Here is a 27,330-nt window from a genome sequence, read left to right on the forward strand (position 1 = left end):
AAATAATGCAGTTTTGTTTTTGTCTTTCTAGCTAGAACATGTGGTTCCAATCTCCGTGGACCAAGTGGAATTATTACATCACCTAACTATCCAGTTCAGTATGAAGACAATGCACATTGTGTATGGGTTATCACTACAACAGATCCCGAAAAGGTACACTTTTCTTTTTTTATATTATTTAAATAATGACTATCTTTATTCTATCAAGCACTTAAAACAAACACACAATAAAATTTTATATTTTTAAAAATACATTGCTTGAAATGAATATGGTTATCATTTACATACCCTTGATTACCTAGAAGTAGATACAATTGGATCAATGCTCTTAGAGTCACATGTAATTGTTGTGATCTTTTTCTTCTCAAAAACACATCCAGGTGATAAAAGTTCAGATCTTTTATTGTTTCCAATATAGCCCGGTTAGCTTAGAGGCCTATCTCTCTGCTTGGTTCCAAGAGCTCTTGCCGCTTTGTCCTTTGCTTCTGCCTCTGCTTTCTTCAGCCTCCAGAGCCAGTACCAAGTTGAATCTGTCTTGCCTTGAAGAGAGGGCTTCTGGCGTAATTCTGCTGAAATCTCGACTTGTAGCGTCTTCCTCTCTAGAGCACTCTCCGACTGGCCCATTGGCCTATTTATGCTCCTTCCAGAGAGAGGGATTATGGGTAGTTCTACTTAGTACCTTGTTTCAGGTTCTGCCCAAAACATCTTTTTGTAAGATTAGATCAACTCTAACTACTTAGCAGTTAGTAAGGATTCCAACATCTCCCCCTTTCTTTTGTTTTAAAACATAGGGGGTTCCTGAGGGGGTACACATAAATCCATCAATATGGGCCAGAACTTTGTAACAGATATACATGGTGGGAGGCATTATACATAATTTACAAAAGCACACAGCAATATAACACAGGCTAGTGGTAATGTAACAAATAACATGAATCAACATGAAAATTTAACTACTGCAAAAGTTTCATCAACAATCTTTCATCTCAAGAAATCCAATGATTCTTGCAATTGCTTAAAATACATAAGCACATAGTAATATAACACAGGCTAGTAGTAATGTAACAACATAAATCGACCTGAAAATTTACAAATGTCCATAAGTCCTAGAAATAGTACATAAGGAATCCATTGTTCATTAGTTCATGCGCCAGGAATCTAATAATTCCTGTAAGCTCTGAAGTACTGCAAAAAGTCTCATCAACAATTTTTCATCTCAGGGAATCCAGTGATTCTTGCTGGTTTTTCAGGAATTGAAAGCTGAAGATTTTAAAGTTCTTTTGACAGTCTCATTGTTAGCCTTTTCCACCTGTGGAAATATAAGCAGATCCTCTTCCCCAAGCAATTAACCTAATTCCCTTCTATTTACCAAATTTGGGATTTCTCCTCATCATCTGGTGATTACATTGGAGCTGTTTGCATTGGATATTGTCTTGTTGTCTTAAAAGGCCTGTATTCTTCCCAACTGTAATCCTGATTGCTTTTCTGTTGGTTGATGACATCAGAATTCTGAATTTCTAAAGTCTCTCTGGGTGTAACCTCAGCTGCTATCATGCCCCACCTGTCCTTTGATTGATACTTTAGAGCTGGGCCCTGCCTCTCATTCCTCTGGGTCAATATACATTTAGAGGCCCAGTGAAAACCTCGGTTACATTTTGGACATGGGGTTTTGGGTTTTCTCTCACCCTGTCTTCTCACTCTATCTCCATATCTACAATGAGCTCTCAAATGTCCAATTTTTCCGCACTGAAAACATTGACGAGTTTCTCTAGAATTCCTCTGCCAAGAAGGACCTTGTCTTTCCATGTTCATCATAGTTTGGGCATAATAAGCATTTATGTCCACTGTGGCACAGCGTCTAATGATTTCTTCTAAAGGAGCATTTTTGTCTAGCCCCCATATAATTCTCTTGCAAATCTCATTGGCATTTTCCTTAGCCAAATGTCTAGTCATTATTTCTGTTGCTGCATTGTCTCCAATGGTTCTTATTACAGCTGTTTGTAAACGTCCCACAAAATCTGCAAAAGGTTCATTGGGACCTTGCTCTATTTTTGTGAAAGCATTATTTCCATCTTTCTGTCCAGGGAGAGAATTCCAAGCTTTTATTGCAGCCTTAGAAATTTGCTCATACACTGTTATGGGATAATAAATCTGTTCTGAACTCTCTGCATACTGACCTTCTCCAGTTAGTTGGTCAAAAGCAACTTGTACAATAGCTCCTGTTTGCCTATTGCGTTGGGCTTGAATCCTACATAATTCATGAAACTCTGAAAGCCACAATAAATTTTGTCCTGGTTCAAGACATGTTTTAGTGATGAATTTCCAGTCATTCGGGGTTAAGATTTCATAAGACAAATTATCCAGTAACATCTTCACATAAGATGATGTAGCCCCATAAAGAGTGCAACCCTTTTTCAAATCTTTAATTTTTCCCAAGTTAAAAGGAGTGTATTTTCTCTCTTTTTGACCTGAGGAGTTGAGCTCTTCAATCACAGGATATGCATTTATAAAATCAGATATATCTTCTCCTTCATTTTTTGCTTTCTGCTTTACAGGAGAAGCTGACTGTGTTTCTGTCTCTCTCCCTCCCCCTTGTTCCACCCATGAAGGGTTCATTGTGGGGGGAGGGTCATGAGATGTGGAATCACCTAATTCCTCCTGCTGTGAAGTATCATACTCAGAATTGTAATTAACTCCATTCTCTTCTGATTTGTCCTCCTTTTCACCTAGTAAAGTTGGCATTTCTTCCTCCTGTACTTTCCTTTTCATCATTCTATCACTTAAATAACTTCTTATAGCCAATTGTATTACATTATATGTATTAATTATTGAGTTAGGCCCATTTTTTTCATAGAATTGACAAAGATCCTCTCCAACCAATTTCCATTCATTTAGATCTAATTCCTTATCAAGAGAGAAACAAGGGCATATGTCCTTTACAGTTTGTAAAAGTTCAGTGATTTGCTGTAAACTTATAATTAAACCTTGGCTTTCCATAATTTTGACAATGCTCTCTAAACATTTTCCTTGAACAGAAACAGGCTGTTTTCTAAATATCTGTCCCATCTTAGATGAAATTCTACTTTAACTCTTCTAATAAAATTTCTTTGTTGCACTCACCCTAATTTCTGGGTTGAAGTTTTTTCCACTGGATCAGGATCAGAGGCTTTTCCACTTGAATCAGGATCGGAGCTTTTCCACTGAAATCCACTGAGGGGTCTGTTTGTCCCACGTTCAGGGCGCCAAAATGTTGTGATCTTTTTCTTCTCAAAAACACATCCAGGTGATAAAAGTTCAGATCTTTTATTGTTTCCAATATAGCCCGGTTAGCTTAGAGGCCTATCTCTCTGCTTGGTTCCAAGAGCTCTTGCCGCTTTGTCCTTTGCTTCTGCCTCTGCTTTCTTCAGCCTCCAGAGCCAGTACCAAGTTGAATCTGTCTTGCCTTGAAGAGAGGGCTTCTGGCGTAATTCTGCTGAAATCTCGACTTGTAGCGTCTTCCTCTCTAGAGCACTCTCCGACTGGCCCATTGGCCTATTTATGCTCCTTCCAGAGAGAGGGATTATGGGTAGTTCTACTTAGTACCTTGTTTCAGGTTCTGCCCAAAACATCTTTTTGTAAGATTAGATCAACTCTAACTACTTAGCAGTTAGTAAGGATTCCAACATGTAATACTAATAGTTTCTGGTGTACTCAACTCAATTCCCTGCAGTTTCAAATCGAAGGAACTAACTCTGCTCTTTAGTTTCTTGCTCTGTCTCTTTAAGTTTGTTTTACTCTAATTATTTTGGACTAGGGCAACTAGATGACACAGTAGTTAGAGTGCCAACCCTGGAATCAGGAAGACTCATTTTCTTGTGTTCAAATCTGATCTCAGATGCTGACTAGATGTGTGACTCTGAGCAAGTCATTTAATCCTGTTTGCCTCAGTCTCCTTATCTGTAAAAATAAGCAAGAGAAGGAAATGGTAGAACACTCTAGTATCTTTGCCAAGAAAACTGCAAAAAGGATCACAAATAGTCAGACACAACTAAAAATTAAGCAACCAAACAACAACAAAAAGGATTGACCAACAACAAATAACATTGTATTGAACTAAAGCCTTGCTTAAAAATTTTAGTCAGAATGAAAGTGTCCTCTTAGAAATCAATCAGTTCCCTGTACAAAATAGACTGGTTGTTTACTATTGTCTTTTAATTGACTCTGGTTTTCCTTATAAAAACTTTCACTAAACATAATAAAATGATTTAAATAGGTCGATCACCTACTTTCATTCTGTTCTCTGATGAAAAGATGTTTTGTTTATTTATTATAAAGACATTCCTTTCTTTTATTTTTCATCTAGGCAATGGTTTTATAATTCACTAGTGTTCAATTTCTCTATGTGTAAGAACATAAAAAAGAAAGGAGAGTAATAACTGAAAATTCTTCTGTAATCTCTGGAAATGAACATCAGAGGTCAAGTGATGGAATGATGTATTAAAGATCTTGCAACCTGCTTCTAACAGTATGCCTATAATAAAGTTGATAGTGATGGGATTCAAGCATCAAAATGATGTGAGTAATGTAGACATCAGATGATGGTAGCCACCAAAAGTTGGCATTTGGTCATGTGAAGAATTCACAATGACCATTCTCTTAGGCAAAAGGCAGATTCATCTAAGGAATAGGTTACAGACAAAATGAAGGGATACAATTAATAGCAGGAATGGTAAATACAAAATAGAGTGGGAGAGCATATGAAAAACAGATTCCTCAGTGGATCTCACAATTATTCAGTAGAAAAGGAGCACCCCAAGAGGTTGAGGCATGCCCTTAGCTGGCAGATTAAATCCTGAAAGGGACTTAGCACCCAAAACAAGTAAGTTAGCTATAAGGAGGAGAAGTGAAGTTGTGGATTGTGAAACAGTGCAGTTAGGAGAGATATCATATGGCATGGGGACTGGAGGAGTATAGAGAATGACATCATGAAGCAGAGTGCTATGGTGGACAATGAACCATCAGTAGATTTTATAGTGAAAATTTAACCTCAGAGACATGATTGGGATTTCTGACAGGACATGTCAAGGTGAGACTACTGGAGACCTCTACAGAGAGTGAGTCTCAGGGATTTGATATAACTTGAATTTCATACTGGACTACTTCCTGAGAGGAGAGATCATGAAGCTAAAGTGATCTCTATCAGTACCTTCTCCCTGCCTGCCTCAGGGATGAATTTTTATCAATTCCTCTGCTAACCACACCAAAAATTGAAGACCTCATCTGTAGAATCAAATAGCTCCCTAAGTGCTTACCTTGTTAAAGTAGTGTGATTACTTCTAGCATCTCTTATTCCCATCTCTTCCTTTCCTCCTTACCTATAGCCTTATACTTGTCTCCAAAGAATTGGATATTGGACTGGGAAGAGACTGCATAGATTTTATTAGTTCAATCCATACCTGAATAGGAATTTATTCTACAGCACACCTTATAAGTGGCCATCCATCTTCTCTTTTAAAGACCTCCATTTAGGAGAAACTCTTTACTTTTCAATGCATTGATTCTATTTCTGAATAACTATTTTTTTAGGCAATCTTCCCCTTCTCTCCTTCAGGTTTCTGAATGTGATTGAAAATAAAAATGAACTTGAAGAAGAGATGATCCTGAACAAAAAAACTAACTTTTTATTGGTATAATTACTGAAAACATGCACACACAAAAAAATATTTGATTCAATCTCAAGAATTTACACATTGAAAGTACTGTTTTAGGACATTTAGCTCTATAGAATAAATTGGAAAGATTTTGGATCAAAAGAATTTTCTTTTTTTTGCACTGACAAGGAAGCTGAAGGCTGAAATTCAGTTTTTCTTTGTACCTCAAGACATTAGAGAGACCTCAGGGTTCAGGAATAAGGGCAAACCTTACAAATCAGATCCTCCCTAAAGAACAGTAGAAACAGGCACTTTGCATATAAATCATAAGTACAGGGGAGGAGTTCTGAATAGTTTAATATACTCTGGTCCCAAGGAAGGGATTGAGAAAATGAGAAAAACAAACTAGACAATCTTCTGGTAATACCTCCACAATCTTTTTAATGGAGGATTGCCATCTTGTGATTTATTATACAAAAGTAGAATTTATTTTCCTTTATACTTGCAGTTATGTAGAGATGGGATAGCACAATGAAGAAAGAGATGGGGAAAGTGATGGAGAGAGACAGAAATACAGACAGAGAGAAAGAAATAGAGAAACAGATACAGAGATACAAAGGGAGAGAGCCAGGGAGAAGAGGTCAGGCCTCACCTCTGACACATACTAATTGTAAAAGCCCAGAGGAGTCACTTAATCTCTTAATGTCTCAGACCACTCTAAGTCTGTAAAAATGATGTTGAGCTTTTGCAGTTCTGCATTGGCAAAAGGAATTTATTTAACTAAAACTTCCCTATGTGAAATTATAGATCTGATTTGGAAAAAAAAAAAAAATCTCTGCTGCTTATGTGATACCAGGAATTCCTGAATATTTTGTATGAAGAATTTCAGCTACCTCATCAGCTATCTCATCAATAATTTCCAGACACAATAGACTCAGTTGAAAGGCAAAGCAAAACAAAACAAAAACAGATCATCTCAATTTATATGCATAGCAAGCAATTTAACAAAACTAATGCCCAACAACTACAACAGGAATTTAAGTTGGAAAATACTAAGAAAAAATAGCTTTTCTGATTGGTTATTTAGATTCTATCATTAAATGAAAGATTATTTTCACTTTTATTGCAGAGTTCAAATCCTTACTACATGACTATAGATAATAAGGTTGATGTGATTTTTATATTTTAACATATATAATTTGCAATTATGATAGTACAAATTAAGTCAGGAGCCTAGCAAGGTATGTTCATTATCTGGTTTCATTTGCTCTAAAATGAATTTCTTTGATTTAGTCTAAGTGGAATAGAGACCTCTACCTGTGAGAGAGAAAAAAATAAGACAAGAAAAAACCTCCTACATTTTTGCATTGATTGGATTTTAAAAATTATGGTATAATGTTCAGTACTCTAACTGCCCTGAGATGAGTAATACAGACAAGTATGTATTTCTTCCTATTCTAATTAGAACACATACTTCTCTCTGTAAGACAGACATTTCTGTCCATTCTGTCCTTTTCTTCCCTGAGATTCTTGTTAAAAGTGAATTATTCTTATTTTTTAATTAGCTAGATTTTTTTTCTGCATCTCTCCTTCCTTTACCACATTCTACTTTAGATCATTTTTATTTGTATTTTTTTTCAAAACTTTTAGATGGTAAGCTTCTTGCATAAAAATGTCATTTTTTTCATAGGATCATATAATCACAGAATCATAAATTTTAGAACTTAAAGCAATTTAAAGATCAGTGAGCCCAATGTCCTCATTTTATAGTTCTGGCAAAGCACAAAAACTTAAATGATTTGCCCAGGGTAATACTGCATTGAAGAAGCAGTCAAAATTCTTCTGTTTCCAAATCCCTTTCTCCTTCCTAAACCCTGTATTGCTTTTCATCTTTATTGTCCCGGTACTAAGAAAGATTACATCGTAAATGTTGTACGTGATAGATAAAATGCATATAGAACATATATACACGTTTATATATCCAATAAAATATTAGAAAGGATATATGTATTTAGAATGAATAGCATGCTGAGCCTGAAGTAAGGAAGATTCATTTTCCTGAGTTCAAATCTGACCTTCAGCACTTACTATGTGACCCTGGGCAAGTTGCTAACCTAATCCTTCATCCTTTTGACATCCTTTCATTTTACATGAATACTGTCCCCAAAGTTCATTTTTCTCTTTTTTTTTCTCTAAAAATTGCAGTTTTTCAACCAAATCTCATATGACATGAACTTCCTCTTCCTATAGTTCTACCTCCATGATCCTCAGTTTCATAGATTTAGAACTGGAATTCATTTATTCAAATTTCTTCATTTTGCATATCAGAAAGGAGTGACTGGTTCAAGGATACATACAGATAGTAAATGCCAGTTTCAAGTCATTTGATTATACAATTATGAAATAAAAAAGTTTATTCTATTTTTATTAAACCAATAGACATCTGTTATACCACTGCTATCAGGGGACAAAGATAATCCCTGCATCTAGAATTTCCATTTTATGGAGAATAAATATGACAATAGATATGTGGTTTGACTTATAATCAAATCCAAACAATAGAGAGACAACTTGTAATTGGATTTTTCCTTCATTATTGAAGAAAAATCTACCATTATCTGTTTAAAAAGTAATCCCATATGTTCTGTATTTTAATGAAATATGTTGAAAAGAAACAGATTTGAAAAATCATTGTTGATTGTAGTAGCAGCAGCCAGTTCAATTAACAGTTAAGGCCCAATAACAGATGGAAAGGTTGGCAAAATTCCTAGGGGCATGAGTTATGGACACTGGACACTATCTCTTCTCTTTATTTTACAATCACTTCCCCCGTGTTTATTTCCCACCTTCCTAAAGGGAGTGGTGGTTTCCTAAACTCTAAATCTACAATTTAAAAGCAAAACAAAACTAAATAACCAAACAAGCAAAAAACCTTTAAACAGATATGCAAAAACTCAATTTTACCTTCTTCCTTTTGCTCACAGTAAGAACAGAGGCTGCAAAAAAAAAAAAAAAAAAAAATCTCACTCATATTATCCTGCATTGTCAGATGTGTTCTTAGGCTCACTCCTGTGAAGTGTTATCTCCCCTTCTTTGGGAATCTTTTGTTTATCCCTACATTATATAATTTAAAAAAATCCTGTGTCCAGTTTTTTTTAATTCTGCATAATATAGTTAGTTATGAAAATTTACCCAAACATCTAAAGATCTAGGAAGAATAAGGGAGAATAAGCTAAATGTGGGTAAATTATACAGATTGAGGAAACTGGAGAAGCAAGATATTCTTTGTCTTCCTGGGTTACCTTCAGATATTTTCAAATGATAACAGATCAAGAGGTAACAGTTAACTTTTAGAAAACTTAATTAATTCACATCTTTAAATGTTTAGAGAAAGGGACTAGACTTGTATTGTCACTGATATAGGGAACATCCTCTACCAATTCAGGTTAGCACCTTCTCTGCCACTTAATCTTGAAGAACTGTCTTGAGGAGAAATAGTATAGGTACATAACTACCAACTCTCCTGAGTGAAAAACCCAAACTTTATTGAAGTATACTTGGCAAATATTGAACTATATAAATAGAAAAAAATATATATATACATATATATATATATAATATATATATATATATATATATATATGTAATTTAATGGAAATATAGCATTAAAAAGGAATAGGTAAACATACCTGGCTTTCTAAGTCAATATATGGATAGTTTGTTTAGTAGTCCTATTTTGTTTTGTTTTAAGCTTGACATCACAAATTTGGAACATAGAAAAGTTAAGTGACTTGTGCAGAATTACTCAATCAATTCATAGATAAGATTCTCTCTATATTTTGCTCTAAAGCTTGATAGATAGTTGAATGGATATATTTGGATTTCCACTAATGTGTAGGTTAGAGAGTAGAAATAATTCTTGAAACTAGTCAAAGAAATGGGACCATACAATGTCACTTCTTTCAGATTAAAATTATATTATTCCTGAAGTCCAGGACAGGATTTGTAGAGCATGCTTGGAGAATTCAATCTATTTTAGAGACAAATGAAACGTTAAGAAATATTGGGAAAACTTTTTATTTGTCATCCCAAATTTCCAAAATAGCTAAACATTGTGCTGTGTTTTATTGAATTAGCCTATCCCTCTATTCCACAGATATGTTTTAAGTACCTGATGTGAACTATTGCATCAAAACAAAAATTGTAACTGCAATATAACTTTTTAATCAGTGTGAATCATAATGGGTTCATTCATTAGCCTTCACCTCTAGTAGGAAAAATCTTTCTTGTCATAAAAACACTTAAATGAGATTTTTGAATACTGAATATGCTCTGTATCTAAAAACTTGGTATTCAGGAAAAAAAAAACATAAGAAAGTCAATTTTTTTCTTATTTTGAAAATTCTGTCAATACCTTCAAAATCTTTCTTTTGATTTAATTTAGAACCACAGTTAAAGACTGGGTATTTTTATTCAAGGTGTGTTATTTCCTACAGATCAGTAAATACACATACATATATTAGTTTCTTATGCTTTCTCAACTATGTGGTTTCAAAATTCTTCTAATATATCATAGAAACCTAGAATTATAATATAGCTTGCAGACTCTCTAGTATAACCCCATTATATTAGTTAATGGTTAAATGACTTATTCAAATTCAATTAGTGTCGAAGAATTGAAACCTAGGTCTACTGATCATTGATTCAATGTTGTCTTCACTACATAAGGATAAAACTTCTGAGAATGTATTAGATTTATTTCTGGAGTTCTCCAGCCTGATATTTATTTAGGTTAATTTTCTTTATGGACATTTGACTGAGAAGTATATCAAATAAGGCAGCAGGGAAAGATTAAGCAAGCACTACTAATGATGAGATCACAGTTCACTGATGTCCTGTTTTATGTTGGTCACTAATCATAGGATTCATACTTTGATAGATTAATCAATATATTAGAGTCAAAAAATCTTCTAAAGCTGTTTGCATTATCACTAAATAATGTCATGTTTTATTTTTACTAGACATGTAAAAATAGTTATCACGTGACATATCTTTGCAGATATATGCATTGAATCTTCTACCTATTGCCAAATAAGACTTTGGCTAATAAACAAAGAATTTGTCAGATGTATATGTTCTGTGATGATATCTTTCTTCACATTTTGGATATTTAAAGAACTTCTCTCTTAATTGGACACATTTCCTTAGTGTATAACTTATCTCCATGGATGCAAAAATTCAGATTTTTTTAAAGCTAAAGATAAAGGAGTCATTTGGACGATGTAACTGAAACAGCTTCTGCCTCAGTGAAAGTTCTTTTGATCAGGTTTGTAGAGGAGTAGACAAGGTAGTAAAGGTCGATATACTGACACACATACAAATACATTAGTTGAACACTACTTAGACACCTGAAGGTATCTCAATTAAGCAGAATTGCCATCCAAATTAAGCAGCAGTCATTGCCATTAGATATAATTAGGCTTAATTTGATTCCTTGGGAGACAGTCCAAATAAGTGGGCTTCCCGATTAAGTGCATCCTGATTATGTAAAAGGTATATTACTTATTGAACATTAGAAAAAAGAGCAGTTCTGTAGTGAACCTGCCAACCAAAAATAGCTGCCAAAAACTTTAAGTGAGTCTCAAAGTTCTATAGTGCTAATGTACATCATTTTACGTGCTGGCTTTTTTTTTTTTTTTTTTTTTTATAAATAGAAATAAAAAACAAGTCCTATTTCCCCCTTATTTGGAATATTTTATTATTGTCAATTGAATTTAATTATACAAGATCTACTTTGGGGATCATTGTACTCTGAAATGTTAATTTTTATTGTGTTGTGTTGTACTTTTCCTTTCTTTTTTTTTTCTTTTTCTTTTGTTTTTAACTTTAAAGAATTGCTATATATTCAAGTAGCTTGTCATGTTTCAATTTATGCCAGGTTCCAGGAGAGATTTTTCTTTATCAAGAAATTAATGTGGAACTATCAGAACTTCTCTATAATTAGATATATCCCAAAACACGATATTGTGGAATAGTAATTCTACAAAATAACTGACCAGAGAGAATTATGTATTTTTTTTTGCATAAGTTTTCCTAATTTTGGAAACATAAAAGCAAATAGAAAAAATAACTTTAAAAAGTTTAATTTTTTAGTTTAATATCATAAATTTGTCAATTTCTTCTAGTTTTATCTCCTATTTTTTTACTTTATTATTGAATGATGAGATGTAATAAAATGATTTCTATGCAAAATAACCCTCCAAATATATGTTAATATAAAAAATGATTCTATAGGTGATTTTTTTAATGGTCAAATAAAATTAAACATGACACCTGATATTATCAGAATATCTGTATAGTATATATATTATAATATAAATATGTTGTGTGTGTTTCTGTAAACTATCACTTCAAAGATAATTTTAATAGATTAAAAAGAGACATAGAAATATAAAATACAATGATCCACAGTGTGTTGTTAAATATTACTGTCAGTTCAGTAATCTCTGCTTTTCCAGCCCATCAGCCATGAGTGAATCTCTTCAAGGATTTCATTCATTCAGGCTTCCATGTCATTGAACACCTTTGGAGGAAGGTCAGATTCCACACTAACATCCTTCACTGCACATTAACTATTCTTCCTACCCATCATTACTACTTAGCCTTTCTCTTTGGTTCAGTATCCTTAGATAGATAGCCCTTGTCATCTATTAACTGTATTCACCTCTTATATCACAACTTCTTCTAAATCCATAATATTTTTGCTGAGTTTATGACTTTTCTCCAAAAAAAAAAAAAAAACTTTAGACTTTCAACCTTATTCTCTCCCCATGTCTATCACTGTCCCATCTCCAGCACATGTTTCTCTAACTCTGTCTCCATTTCCCCCAAACTTTTATCTCTCATTGTCATTATTCTAGAAATATCATTGTATATTTATCATTACTATTTCAAGCTAAAAATGATGAGGGCCAAGCTTGTCATCAACTTCTCACCCTGAAACTGTCATCACATCAAATTGTCATTCTTTTAAGAATTCATTTCCTTATGTATTTCTCCTGGTATGACATCAAATACTTCTATTTTAACCACTTACTTCCAGTTTTCCCTATATGCCAAATTGTTACAAAAGTGTCATTTTTCATCCACGATGTCTTGTCATTTTATCCCTTTCCTCCATCAATAACCGAGTAAAAGTCACATTTTTTTGAATACCAATTATGTATTCTATACTGGGTTAGACACTGGGAAAAAACAGTCTAAATGATAAAATGAGGCTAAAGAAATATGTTATAGTTGCAATTTATACCACATGCACTTAAGAACTACCTACTGTATACAAAACTCTGAAATAGTAGAGAATATTGTGTGTATGTGTGTGTGTGGGAGAAATAATAACACTCAATCCCTGCCCATACAATCTCACAGGGAGATAAAATGTTAAACTGATGATATACAATATTAAATGAATGAATTAATGCATTAGTGAATAAACAATTCTAAAAGTTGTAAATGTTAGATTGTCTTGTAAACATAGTATTTACTATCCAATCCCAGAAAGATCTGGCATTTTCTCCCTCTTTTCCTCTCCTTCTCCCTCTCTATCACTTTCTCCCTCTCCCTTTCTCTCTCTGTCTCTGTCTGTCTGTCTGTCTCTCCTCTCTGATTTGAAATTTCATTTTTTAGTTTTAAGCATATCAAAATCAGGTTGATAAATAAATCCCCTTATATATTATTGACCCTTAAACCTATTCATTAACTTCATACTGATATCTATAATAGTTCTGGTTATGTTAAATTGGGGAAAAAAATCAAACTAGGATTATTAAATGAATCTAGATTTGTGCATCCTCACTGGTTTCATTTTCTTGGTATCCAACCCAGAAACAATTTGAATCATTTCATTCCAAAATAAACCCATTCCTATTTCATTTTCTAGGTAAAAATATTTTCCCTTTCCTTGAATACCTTAAGAACTTTATATCTCTCTTGGTACATGCATAAGATCTGACTTTTATATAACTTTTTTTTTGTTTTCAAAATACTTAAAAAAGTTATTTCATTCACTTTTCATTAAAAACAATTATGAGTTATTATGATTTTTTAAATTCCCATTTACAATAACTAAGACAGACACAGAGAAAGTTGAAGTGATTTAATTATGCTCACATATACACAGAATCAGGATTCAACTTCAGATTTTGTGTGGGTTTAAATATACTGTTCTTCTGACTACTGCAAATTTTCCCTTTTTATTCAAATTTGCATTATAATGATCAGCAAATATCTCATTTTCCCTGCTAGGATGTAAAAGTCTTGATAGAAGAGACCATGGCTTAATCATCTTTTATTTATTTTTTTAAATATATATCTCAATGCTTAGTATAGTAATTTGCATGCTAGAGATACACATTTCTTTATTTTTAATTTTAATGGAAAAAAATCTTAAAGAAATAAAAATTAAATGAGTTATAATTAACAAATACTAAGTAGCCAAAGAAATGAGGCAAACCATTAATAAAAATCTATAGAATAGCATAGTCTTTTGAATATTATTTCTTTAGAGAATTGAAAAGTTCTACAAAAACAGGACCTTTCATTTACATATACATATGTTATATACACACATATACACAAGTTCTTTCTCTCTCAATTTGAGAAAGAGCAAGTCAAGCGAGAGAAAGAATGAAAATCGTGTATATGTATATAAGTGTGTGTATGTGTGTGTGTGTGTGTGTGTGTGTGTGTGTATGTATATATATATATATTCAATTTTTGAAGAGAGTGAATTTAAACTCATTTCCTGCAAGAAGTTTTTATTGTATCAGGATTCTCTTGAACCATAAGCAGGGAAGCTAAGGAAAAATGGTGATTCAGTCATTGTTATCATAATATACACTGAAAGAAAATCGGTGTTACCGTTAGTTTAGTTATGAAGCAATTTCAGTAATGAAATTGAAAGATAAATTAAGTTGGTCTTTAGCCCCTTCCCACCAGCTAGTTCCTTCCATTCTTTTGCCTCTGGATATTCAATAACTTTCTATTGCTACCAATACATCAAAAGGACACCCTCTGTCATACTTTCTATGGTTCTTACCCTGAGGACGTATCCTATTAAGGTTGAGAATCACAAGGAAAGACAGATAGCCATGTGGAGAAAATTCAGTATTTGTCTGACTATCCATAATATTTAATTATTCCCCTGACTATTTGTAATTTTTTTTTTCCTTTTAAGCTGGTGATCAATTCAAACATGTTATTGAAATTGGCCCCCTGGGTATGTTTGCAATAGAGGTTAGAGTGTGTATTAAAAAACTGAAGCAAAAGAAAAACCCAGAGACTGACAAGGAAAAGCAGAGATGCAATAATTGTTTATTTACGTGTAAAGTCAGAACTGACTGGTATATGATTGGGATGGAATATTACTCTGCTATTAGAAATGATGAGCTTGATAATCTTAGAAAAACATGGATAGACTTGTGTTTCATTACTAGAAGTATGGGCCTTTTAGGAGCTCATTTAAGTACTGACAATACCTGTTATGGGTTCATGGGTTTTAGAGTTATATGCTTAGAGGACATTTTAGTCCAAATTCTTCATTTTGTAGATAAGGAAATTGATTCCCAAGGAGTAGAAAAGCAATGACTTTTTAATGTTGAAAAGTAAGGCACTAAACTACAGCTAGATGAAAAAATATTTTTGACTAAGAGATTCAGAGTAGACTCTGCATATATAATTTTTGGCAAATAGGAAGGTCTTTTGTTTGTATATATGTCCATGGCTCCATCTAATATTCTATGTTTTGCACCTGAATTTAGCTGTTCCTTCCTAATTTATTCCATTCCCAGAATCTCAAAATGTTAAACCTATACAGTTATTTTAGAGGTGATCTAATCCAATCCAGTTCTTTTACAGATGAATAAACTAAAGCCTAGAGATATAAGATCATATAGCTAAGTACCACATACCACAACTTGAGCCCACATCTTTTGACTCTATTATTCTTTTTTGCTACTGATTTAAAAGTGTGTTAAATAATAGTTCTGTAATTACTGGTCATAGAGAATACAGAACAGCCAGGACTAAAATTCTGGGTCTTCTCATATTCTCTTGGCATATCATACCATAGATCTTCACCATGGTGTCTGAGATTATATTTCTAATGAGCTAATTTTCTTGCTAAGATATTCATGGCTACAAATGACTTAATAGGCCATCATGAATATTCCTAGGACTACAGTGTAGTTGGATGAGAAAAGCATTGATTTATTCACTCTGTACACAGATTGCTGATAGAAACAGAATTGAGTAGGAGGACATTAGACCAGATTACTTTTAGTGAACTGCACACCTGCAATAATCTAACTCTTCATTATTATCAGAGGACATCTTTTTACTCCCACTTCTATAAGTTAGAGCATGAAAAACCATGAGCACAATCTCAAAAAAGATCAAAATTGCTAGTAAATCAAAGGGCAGTAGAAAGATTAGTAGTGGATATTAGAAAGTAGTCTGTATTTTACTACTAGTGATGAACTACATGCAGGATAGGGGAGCAAAAAATGTAATCAAAAATATATATAGGCAGATGAAATGCACCAGTCACCTAACAAGAATGAGGAATGGAAGGATATTTAGCTCAGGAGCATCTCTTTTGAACATGAAATATTAAAGGCTTTAAAAGGAAAGTCTTCATTGTACTGATTAAATCTGAAATTGAAGATTTTAGGAACAACATGGATGATAGTTGCACAGTAAAAGTTTGATATTTTAGTGAGGTCATGATACTACAGAGGAATAAAAGTAACATATTGTGTTTCATTACTAGAAGTATGGGCCTTTTAGGAGCTCATTTAAGTACTGACAATACCTGTTATGGGTTCATGGGTTTTAGAGCTATATGCTTAGAGGACATTTTAGTCCAAATTCTTCATTTTGTAGATAAGGAAATTGATTCCCAAGGAGTAGAAAAGCAATGACTTTTTAATGTTGAAAAGTAAGGCACTAAACTACAGCTAGATGAAAAAATATTTTTGACTAGGAAATTCCATTACTTCTTAAATCACATAATATAGATAATTATTATCTGTGTACTACTATTTCCATCTAGAATTTATAGAGTGATTTAAGGTCTCTAAAAGCTCATACCTATATTATATATTTTGATGTATTTTGCAGAAAAGTTAAATGAGACTAAGCAAGATTAAGTGACTTCTCTAGTGTCACACAGTGAATAAATATCTTAGGTAGAATTTCAGATAAAAGCTTCCCAATTCCAAACTTTGCATTTTTATCCACTGTGCTACCTAGATATCTACAAACCTTATTTAAAAAAATACAAATAGGTCCTAATTAGGACAAATAAAAAAGTCCCTGAATTGGTCACATTATTTGAATTCACAGTGTACATTTTCATTGAGCTGGAATCAATTACCATATTTTGCATAATCATAATTTTGAATATTGTGAATTCAAATTCATATGACCACTTCAGGACATTAATTATTGACTCTGATCATTGGGAACTAAATATACATACTCTCTGAATCCTGCTTAATTTTCTTCTAGAGATGATGATAATTATGATGATAGAATGACATTAATATAACACTTTAAAATAAGTAATCTTATTAACTCGGAATTTGTTTTAATATATTGCTTTACTCTTATACCCTGGGAGATAAGCAATGGGAATCATGGGAGAACCAGCAACTCTGAAATAATCCTATTTCTACTCTTAATCTTCAAAAAGCACACAAAACTCATATTCTCATTAATAACTAAACTAAAAAATCCACTCAACATTCTGAAACACTAGTGATCCATATGACCCTGTTCCATGGTAAAAATAATAAAAGGAAGAAAGAGAACTGATTTTTATAATAACAAACTTTGTAGATATGATATAAAAGAGTATTTGAATTCTATTCAATTCACATTTAATATTTCAATCGAGTACCTTTATTCACTTCCTTGCCTTTTGCTGATCCATTCATTTGCCACTGTCTAATTAGCATTTCTACCTTGATTTTTGCTGACTTTATGCATTTGTGACTTCAGTTAGTATCCTAGAACATGAAGGCAACAGCCTATATCCAGCTAGAACACTTTATTATGTTAGCCTTAGTACTTCTTTGAGAGATATTTTGAAGTTCCCTTTTGACTGTCTGTACTAATGACCTTTTATCACTTTCCAGCAGTGTGTGAAGTTCTCTGAACTCCTCCAACAGTATCAAATAGGCCATAAGTCAGTGAAAGATGAGAAAGAGATTCTTAACAGCTTATATTTGTCTACGTGTCTGCATTTGACCTTATAAGAAGGGTCTACACAAGTAACTTTGAATAATTTTAGTGGCAAGACAAGAAAATAAATATATAAGGAACTTTACATATACAAATACTTTTTGATGGGAAAAGAAATAGTAAATAAATACTTATGTCCATCATGAGCATGTTTACTGCTCTTTGGATGATCAGTGATATTATTGTCATCATTTAAAGAAGGGCAGTTAGGGGAGTCAAGGACAGTGAAGTCAGGAAGCTATTTAGCTCTTCCACTTTCTTTTAAAAACCACATGAAACCAATCCTCTGGATAGAGTCTCATGGAATGAAAGTTGTGATATATGAAAGTAATGGAATATTATTGATGTATTTTGCAGAAAAGTTAAATGAGACTAAGCAAGATTAAGTGACTTCTCTAGTGTCACACAGTGAATAAATATCTTAGGTAGAATTTCAGATAAAAGCTTCCCAATTCCAAACTTTGCATTTTTATCCACTGTGCTACCTAGATATCTACAAACCTTATTTAAAAAAATACAAATAGGTCCTAATTAGGACAAATAAAAAAGTCCCTGAATTGGTCACATTATTTGAATTCACAGTGTACATTTTCATTGAGCTGGAATCAATTACCATATTTTGCATAATCATAATTTTGAATATTGTGAATTCAAATTCATATGACCACTTCAGGACATTAATTATTGACTCTGATCATTGGGAACTAAATATACATACTCTCTGAATCCTGCTTAATTTTCTTCTAGAGATGATGATAATTATGATGATAGAATGACATTAATATAACACTTTAAAATAAGTAATCTTATTAACTCGGAATTTGTTTTAATATATTGCTTTACTCTTATACCCTGGGAGATAAGCAATGGGAATCATGGGAGAACCAGCAACTCTGAAATAATCCTATTTCTACTCTTAATCTTCAAAAAGCACACAAAACTCATATTCTCATTAATAACTAAACTAAAAAATCCACTCAACATTCTGAAACACTAGTGATCCATATGACCCTGTTCCATGGTAAAAATAATAAAAGGAAGAAAGAGAACTGATTTTTATAATAACAAACTTTGTAGATATGATATAAAAGAGTATTTGAATTCTATTCAATTCACATTTAATATTTCAATCGAGTACCTTTATTCACTTCCTTGCCTTTTGCTGATCCATTCATTTGCCACTGTCTAATTAGCATTTCTACCTTGATTTTTGCTGACTTTATGCATTTGTGACTTCAGTTAGTATCCTAGAACATGAAGGCAACAGCCTATATCCAGCTAGAACACTTTATTATGTTAGCCTTAGTACTTCTTTGAGAGATATTTTGAAGTTCCCTTTTGACTGTCTGTACTAATGACCTTTTATCACTTTCCAGCAGTGTGTGAAGTTCTCTGAACTCCTCCAACAGTATCAAATAGGCCATAAGTCAGTGAAAGATGAGAAAGAGATTCTTAACAGCTTATATTTGTCTACGTGTCTGCATTTGACCTTATAAGAAGGGTCTACACAAGTAACTTTGAATAATTTTAGTGGCAAGACAAGAAAATAAATATATAAGGAACTTTACATCTACAAATACTTTTTGATGGGAAAAGAAATAGTAAATAAATACTTATGTCCATCATGAGCATGTTTACTGCTCTTTGGATGATCAGTGATATTATTGTCATCATTTAAAGAAGGGCAGTTAGGGGAGTCAAGGACAGTGAAGTCAGGAAGCTATTTAGCTCTTCCACTTTCTTTTAAAAACCACATGAAACCAATCCTCTGGATAGAGTCTCATGGAATGAAAGTTGTGATATATGAAAGTAATGGAATATTATTGTTCTATTAAAAATGATGAACAAGCTGATTTTATAAAGGCCTGGAAAGATTTACATGAACTGATCTGAGTGAAACAAGCAGAACCAAGAATACATTGTGCACAGTAACAGCAAATGTGTGCAATAATCAACTATGAAAGATTATTTTTTCTCAGCAGGTCATTGATACAAGGCAATCCCAATAAAGTTATGATAGAAACTGCCATTTGCATCCAGAAAGAAAACTATAGAGATTGAATATAAATCAACATATGCTATGTTCACTTTTTGTTTCTTTGTTTGTTTTTCCCTTCTGGTTTTTCTCTTCCAACATTATTCATGAAGAAATGTATATTAAACAAATTAATATACAGGTACAACCTGAAAAAATATATATTTTTAAAAGGGTTGCTAGGTGGCACAATGAGTAGACTAGTGGGTTTGGAGTCAAGAAGATTTATCTCTCTGAGTTCAAATCATGACTGAATCCTAGTTACCTTAGTTTCCTCGTTTATAAAATGAACTGGAGAAGGAAATGGCAAACCAGATCATTATCTTTGCCAAGAAATTCCCAAATGAAGTCATGAAGACTCTGACATGGATGAAAATTACTGAACATCAATAAAAATATCACAATGTACATGTAAATTGTACATGCATATGTAAAAATATAGAAAATACATACTACAGTACTAATAACAAATCTAATTTAAGTCAAATTGCTTTATTTGTTCTCCTTGCTAGAAGGAAATAAATTCATAGATATCAAAGGTTATCATCTCAAATTTATTTAATAGAAGTAAGTGAAACACTTTATCCCAACTAAAGGCTTTCTAAATTTTAAGGCAAATACAATTATTTTTTGTTAAATGTTTATTAATTATTTATGGTTAATACCAATTTGCAGAATTGAATCTACCAGAAAAAGTTTCTCAAGGAAAATGGTAATTTGTGCTTAACCATCTACTTAAAATTATGGCTCACATGGCCCCCCTAATGTATATACCTGTGTGATTTGGCCAAAGGATACAATTAGCTCAAAGAAAAAAATGTTTAATTAGCTAGGTGGACAATTAACTCACTAGTTAAGAAAAGAGGTAATAATTTTTTTGTTCTACTCTTGTGAAATACTTTCAGACTAGACTCATAATGAGAAAAATATGTGGCAAATTATACATATGTGCAATATTCAGAAAGCCACATATGTAGAATTCATGTGGCCAGGACATAAACATATAGGGGAAATATTGGAAAATATCATTATATTACTTCTACCCAGCTTGCCCCTCTTCCCTCATTGGACACAGCTGGATGCTACTGCAACAGATGTATGGACCCTTTAGGATTCTGCTACTCTAGATGAATTGTAACTTTAGAATGCTTCCAGTCATTGCTACACTGGGGATAAAGTTATGGAGCTTTCTTTGCATTCAGCTTCAGGTTATAGTGAATATTCTTAGTAGAAATGATAAATATTCCTCATGAGAAGAGTATGCTCTGTCAGGACTCTTTTAGTTCAAAGTTTCAAGTCTTTCCATAGCTATTTCAAGCAACCACCTTGATACTCCACTAGAGAATAAAAAAGAATCCTCCATGGGTTGGATGATAAACAAACAGAAATCTTCCATAAATCTCCTGGAGTACCTAATGCATTCTTTTCAAGCTTTTTACTTTCTCTTCATAGAAGAAAGTCAATCCCAGCTAACTTATTCCCTCAGGCTTAAGTCCATATTTTGAGCTCCTCATCCTGGTGTTTTTAGGGGATGTAAAACATAGTTTGTCCTTTATAGCTAGATTATATGTAATTAGCATCTTCTCTTAAGGTTGTCCTTTTTACAAACTATAAGAACTCTAAGATACCTACATTTCTCAGTTCCAAACCTCTTCCTCTTTCCTATGAAGACAAGTGGGGAAAAGAATTGAAGAAAACAGACAAAACTTAGCCCAAAGACAAGGTTTGAAAATGCCTCCTATTATCATGTGTTAGTGATAGACAAAGCATAGAATCTTTTCATCTTTTATTCTCCCTAATGTGCAATTACACATTACATTGTTATTACAATTATTATAATATTATTATATTTATTATAATTCTTAGAAAGCAAGCATTTTTGCTTTAGGTCAAATTTACAAGCATTTGAATGTCTTGAGGTGCTTTTAATTTTAAATACATTATGCTTTGGAACACCATGTAATATTGTGCACAGTGAGACCTTTTTTTTAATATGACCCAAATTATCCTTTTAGTATTTAAGTGACTATTGAATCTTTTTAACTTATCTTTCATTTTATGATTTTATCTAATATTGAATTCTTAGTCGAGAATGCAACTTCAATTACTGTTTTTTTTTTTGAGATAATAATTCCCTCTATGATACTTTATAGTAAATTAAGACAAAAAATAAGAACTTCCTATATATGGTAAGAAATAACATGTTGCAATGAGAAGCCCATTGATTTACAGAAAAAGTATCTGAATTTGAACCAAGACACTTAATTTTACTTGATCTCACATGCAATAAAAGGATTTGAGTCTTAAGATTCATTACAAGTTTAAATTTACTTTTGAGCCTATATCACATCATTGAACTATTTGGTCAATCAATGTCATGAGTTTGTATTTTTTTAACTGCTTTTTTAGCTGTCCCGTAACTAAAAGGTTCAAGATAGAAAAGAAGATTCTGATCAAAATTGATGTCACTGATTTGAAATGACCAAAATTGAATTAAAACTTTACAAAATGATTCCGCAAACCTATCAAATCCAACTAAATATGCAATTAAATGAGTGTTTTGCACCATTAAGCTTATATAAAATAACTCATTATCAACCCATAACTGCTTCTCTTCCATCCCTCATCATCCTTCTTCCATTATCCCCTCTCTAGCCCAGTTATCCCACAAATAGAGATAGAGGTACCATTTTGTCAGATATACATAGATTATCTGTATTTTTGACAATTGTTCAATGCTTGTCATTCATTTGCCTAAGCAGAAGTATTTTGGTAAAATCCACAAAATAGAAGTGATAATGAAGGAATTTGAGTCATTTTATTTTGTCATATTCATTTATTTATTTCAATGACTTTGTGGGTTGTATTCTTTTTGTACAAGCTATAGTATGTTTTTACATTATTCAGAAGAATTTTTTTAATGTTCTGCTTATTTGGAGGCTTTTAGCTCCTGGCTTAATAACTGCTTCTTATTTGTTTCCTCTGAGTTCTACTATTCTATCTGTTGGTGGATGCCTCTTTTCCAGATCCTTTATTGGAACATCACTAATTGATGTTCTACACAATATCCTTGTAATCTCGCATCTAGGGGATATAGAGCCTTAGTCCTACTGGCAGTATTACACTCATTGTGGAGTTTCTTTTTCTCCATTGAGTAGTTATCATTTTTCCACTTATCTAAGTATGGTGGGACTACTTTATAATGGAATAATCACTCCTCTGTTAGTGGTGAATAAGCACCATCAGCCTATTCAATACCTAGATTTGTAGTGTGTTGTATGTACCATCTTGCTTCTTCTGACACTACAGTATTTTTTCTGATTAGTTCTACTAAATAGATTCTTCCACCAATTTACCAACATTCTTTCAGGCAACATTCTATCTGGTCATTAGTTTTCCTGATCTAGATTTAATCTTTTGAACAACCAGAGATGTCTGTGTTAATATTTCAGTAAGCATCGGTAATATTTAGTTAAGGACAATTGCTAAATAAAAATAATGACAGGGGCAGCTAAATGTAACAGTAGATAGGGCACTGGCTCAGGAGTTAGGAAGATCTGAGTTCAAACCCAGCCTCATATATTTAATAGCTGTGTAACCCTATATTCACAGACTTTCAAAAGGATAAACCCAGTAGAGAAAACAAAGATAAGGAAGTAAATTAGAGAATGTATATTGATAAAACTATTTTATTTATAAATAATATAATAGTAAGAATAATGTATTTAGAATCAAAATTTGTGTTTGAATACTAGTGATGCTATTACCAATGTGACTAAGCAAATCACTTCCCTTCTTGGGATCTGTTTTTCATGTATAAAATGCAGGGGATAAAATTAATAAACACTAAGGTACTTTGTAACTTTAAACCTTATGATGGTATAAACTTTATATTGTGTTCAGTCTTAAAGCAAACCATAAAAAAAAAAAATGCTAGGTCAATCATTATTTTTTCTTTTGAAGTGTCTCTCATCAGCTCTTTCCTCCACATTTCTATTGCTGCAAACCTAATCTAATCATTCATGATACTGTGTCTATGTTGAAAAAGTTTCCACGTTCATAGCTTTAAATCTAAACCAAATAATAAGTAATTACTAAGAATCTACTATATATAAGGCACTTTTCTAAGAACTGGGAATATAAGAATGAAATTTAAATATCCCACACCTTGAAGAAATTTACATTCTTATGGGGGATACTTTATGTAAACACATAAGAGTATGCGTGATAATTTTAAGAGGAAGTTATGAATCATGGTCATTGAAAGACTGATGGAATCCTCACTAGGAATGAAAAGCTTATTGGATGGCTGCATACCTTTTTTTTTTTTTTCAGTTTCTTTTTTTTTTAATTTTTATTTAATAATTACTTTATATTGACAGAATCCAGCTGCATACCTTTTTAGTCATGATGAATTTGAGATACATCTGAGGTTTCCAGTCAGAATTTCTATTTCCAAAAGGCTGGTCATGATACAGAACTGAAATTCAGAAAATCACCATTTTACCTCTCTGCCAGTGGCTAGTCATCTAGACATATATTCCCTTATATCATTTCTCTTTCCCAGACTTAAACAGCTTGCTATTTCTTTGCTTTTTAATTTTTGAGGCACTAGGGGGTAAGTGACTTTCCAAAGTCATACAACTACTAATTGTCTGATGCTGGATTGAACTCATATTCTCCTGACTCTGTGGCAGGTGGTCCATCCACTACATTACCTAGTAGTCCCAGTAGCTCTCTATTTATAACAGTTTCAAATCTAAATTCCACTAATTAGTTTTTAATTTGATCTCTCTGTAACTACCCAACAAATATTATTTCTTACTATTCTCCAAAACGCAACTTTCCTTTACAGCACTAACTCTTTCATTGCCTTATGAACATGCGATCTATATTTATTGCAGGTTTATGTTTTCATTCCCTAATATTTATTCAGTAGCTACTTATTAAGTGTCTATTAGGCAAACCATTGTGCAAGGTAATTGAAGGGTAGAACATACAAGAAAAAATTGCAACTTGATCCTGTCCTCGTAGAATTTATATACTCCCAATTTCCAGTTTTATAGAAACTAGAATGAATGAATGCATATACTAAAAAAAAAAAAAAAAAAAAAAATACTTTTTAAATACTTACTCTGTGCCAGCACTGTACTAAATGCTAGAGATACAATAGGAAAAATCAAGATGATCTGTGTTTTCAGTAAATTCACATTCTGAATGTGGAAACAACCCACATAATTGCATGGAAGATGAAAGAAACTAGTACTCCTGAGGGTGAAGTTATAGAGCAGATGGTAAAGTCCTAATAGGATCCTTAGGGTGCATTGGCAAGTGAGATGGCAAGAACTGAGAGCCTGTAAAGTATATTGGTAGATAAAATGATAAGGCAATTCACTTCTCCTGAGTGAATGCTACCCTTTTCTCTCTTCTATGAAGAAGAGGAACTAGAGTATTGTATTGGCACAGTCCCTTTCCTAGTGGGCAGGTTGTGGTAGAAAGGTGAAGATTGTAGCAGTGGTTATGTTATTGAGATCAGATTTGTCAGGCTTAGTAGGCCTGCCAATCAGGCCCTTTGGAAAATAGAATAGACCAAGACACAACTATTTGCAATTAGGAAGACAAGAAAAAAAAGCCTTTTTTAGAAGAGATGTATTTTATTTATGTTTTTAAGAGTTTCAAAGTTGGAAATGAGGAAAAATAAAACCCAGGAATTTGGCATATCATAGAAAAAGTTTTTTAAAGGATGAAAGTTCTAGATACAGCCTAAAGACAATAAAAAGTCACTGAATAAAACACTCACATACATTAAGATTTGGAAAGTGTCTTGGAGGCCATGTAGTATAACCCACACTTAGAAGAAATTCCCCACTATTATATCCTTGCCAAATATTCATATAGCTGGTGCTTAGATATCACCAAGAGAGAATTTAGCATCTCTAAGTAAGCCACTGCACATTTGCACTGATCTAGGTGGGAAGTTTCTGCTTTTCTTTCTGTCTTGTTCTTTTTTTTCCTCTGACATGAAGTTGTAACTCCCACCATTACTTTTGATTTTATCTTGTGGAGCCAAAAGAACAAGTCGAATCCTTCCTCCATATGAATGCCTTTCAAATGCTTGAATCACCTAATATATGAAAGCTATTTTTTTTGTTACTATTATATTTTTTTTTATTTAATAATTACTTTATATTGACACTCGTTTCTGTTCCGATTTTTTTTTCCCCTCCCTCCCTCCACCCCCCTCCCCTAGATGGCAAGCAGTCCTTTATATGTTGGATATGTTGCAGTATATCCTAGATACAATATATGTTTGCAGAACCGAACAGTTCTCTTGTTGCTTAGGGAGAATTGGATTCAGAAGGTATAAATAACCCGGGAAGAAAAACAAAAATGCAGATAGTTTACATTCGTTTCCCAGTGTTCTTTCTTTGGGTGTAGCTGCTTTTGTCCGTCATTTATCAATTGAAACTCAGGTCTCTTTGTCAAAGAAATCCACTTCCATCAAAATATGTCCTCATACAACATCGTTGTCGAAGTGTATAATGATCTCCTGGTTCTGCTCATTTCACTTAGCATCAGTTCATGTAAGTCTCGCCAGTCCTCTCTGTATTCATCCTGCTGGTCATTTATATGAAAGCTATTATAACAGCTTTTGGGATTCAAAGATAGCTATGTTTATGTGTATGTATGACAAACAGAGACACACAGAGGTGAACAGAAAGAAAGATGATGGGAAAAGGGGGAGCTGGAATGAGAAAGGAAGAAAGGAAGTCAGAAGAAAGAGGGAAAAATATCAAAATGAGGATAGAATAAATAAATATAATGATATGATGGGCATAAACTCATCATTGGGAGAGTTCATTATCCTGAATGTTTAAATCACCTTGTTACTATCCTCATCAGCCCCTTAAATTGAACCCTTTGAATTGAATGAGCTATAGAGCTTACAATTAAAGAAGGGCCCTAGCTTAGTCTTTTCCCCATTTTCCATGAGCCACATTGATTTTGTGTTTCTCCAGCATCTCTCTGTTCAGGTACCTTCTCCCCATTCACTTACAGCTTTCTATCCTCCAAATTTTCAGTTTCCTTTTTGTATATTGTCCTCCCTCATTGGATTATAAGCTAATTGAGGTAAGAACAATTTTTTTCTTTTTATTTCTATTTGTATTCTCAGTGCTTAGCACACTGTTCCGCAAATAATGGGTGCTTAAAAAATGTCTTTTGACAGTTGAAGGTCAAAGAAAAGGTTGGACAAACATTTTTTAATCACTTACTATTTACCAAACACTATGATACATGCAGGGGATGCAAGAAAAATGAGAGTCCCTGACTTTAAGAATGGCTGGCTTAGAACCTTCTTCA

At 33.0% G+C, this 27,330-nt stretch overlaps 1 protein-coding gene across 1 annotated transcript in view; it reads left to right on the forward strand.

Annotated features, from left to right (window-relative positions):
- CSMD1 (CUB and Sushi multiple domains 1) overlaps positions 1-27,330 on the forward strand; it is a 2,716,069-nt gene that overhangs the window by 1,863,359 nt on the left and 825,380 nt on the right. The window contains exon 10 of the mRNA XM_051975995.1: positions 32-153. Within this exon, the coding sequence (XP_051831955.1) occupies positions 32-153 (122 nt within the window). The remainder of the gene's footprint in view (positions 1-31; positions 154-27,330) is intronic.

Source organism: Antechinus flavipes, chromosome 2, assembly GCF_016432865.1.
Source record: "Antechinus flavipes isolate AdamAnt ecotype Samford, QLD, Australia chromosome 2, AdamAnt_v2, whole genome shotgun sequence".
NCBI lineage: Eukaryota > Metazoa > Chordata > Mammalia > Dasyuromorphia > Dasyuridae > Antechinus > Antechinus flavipes.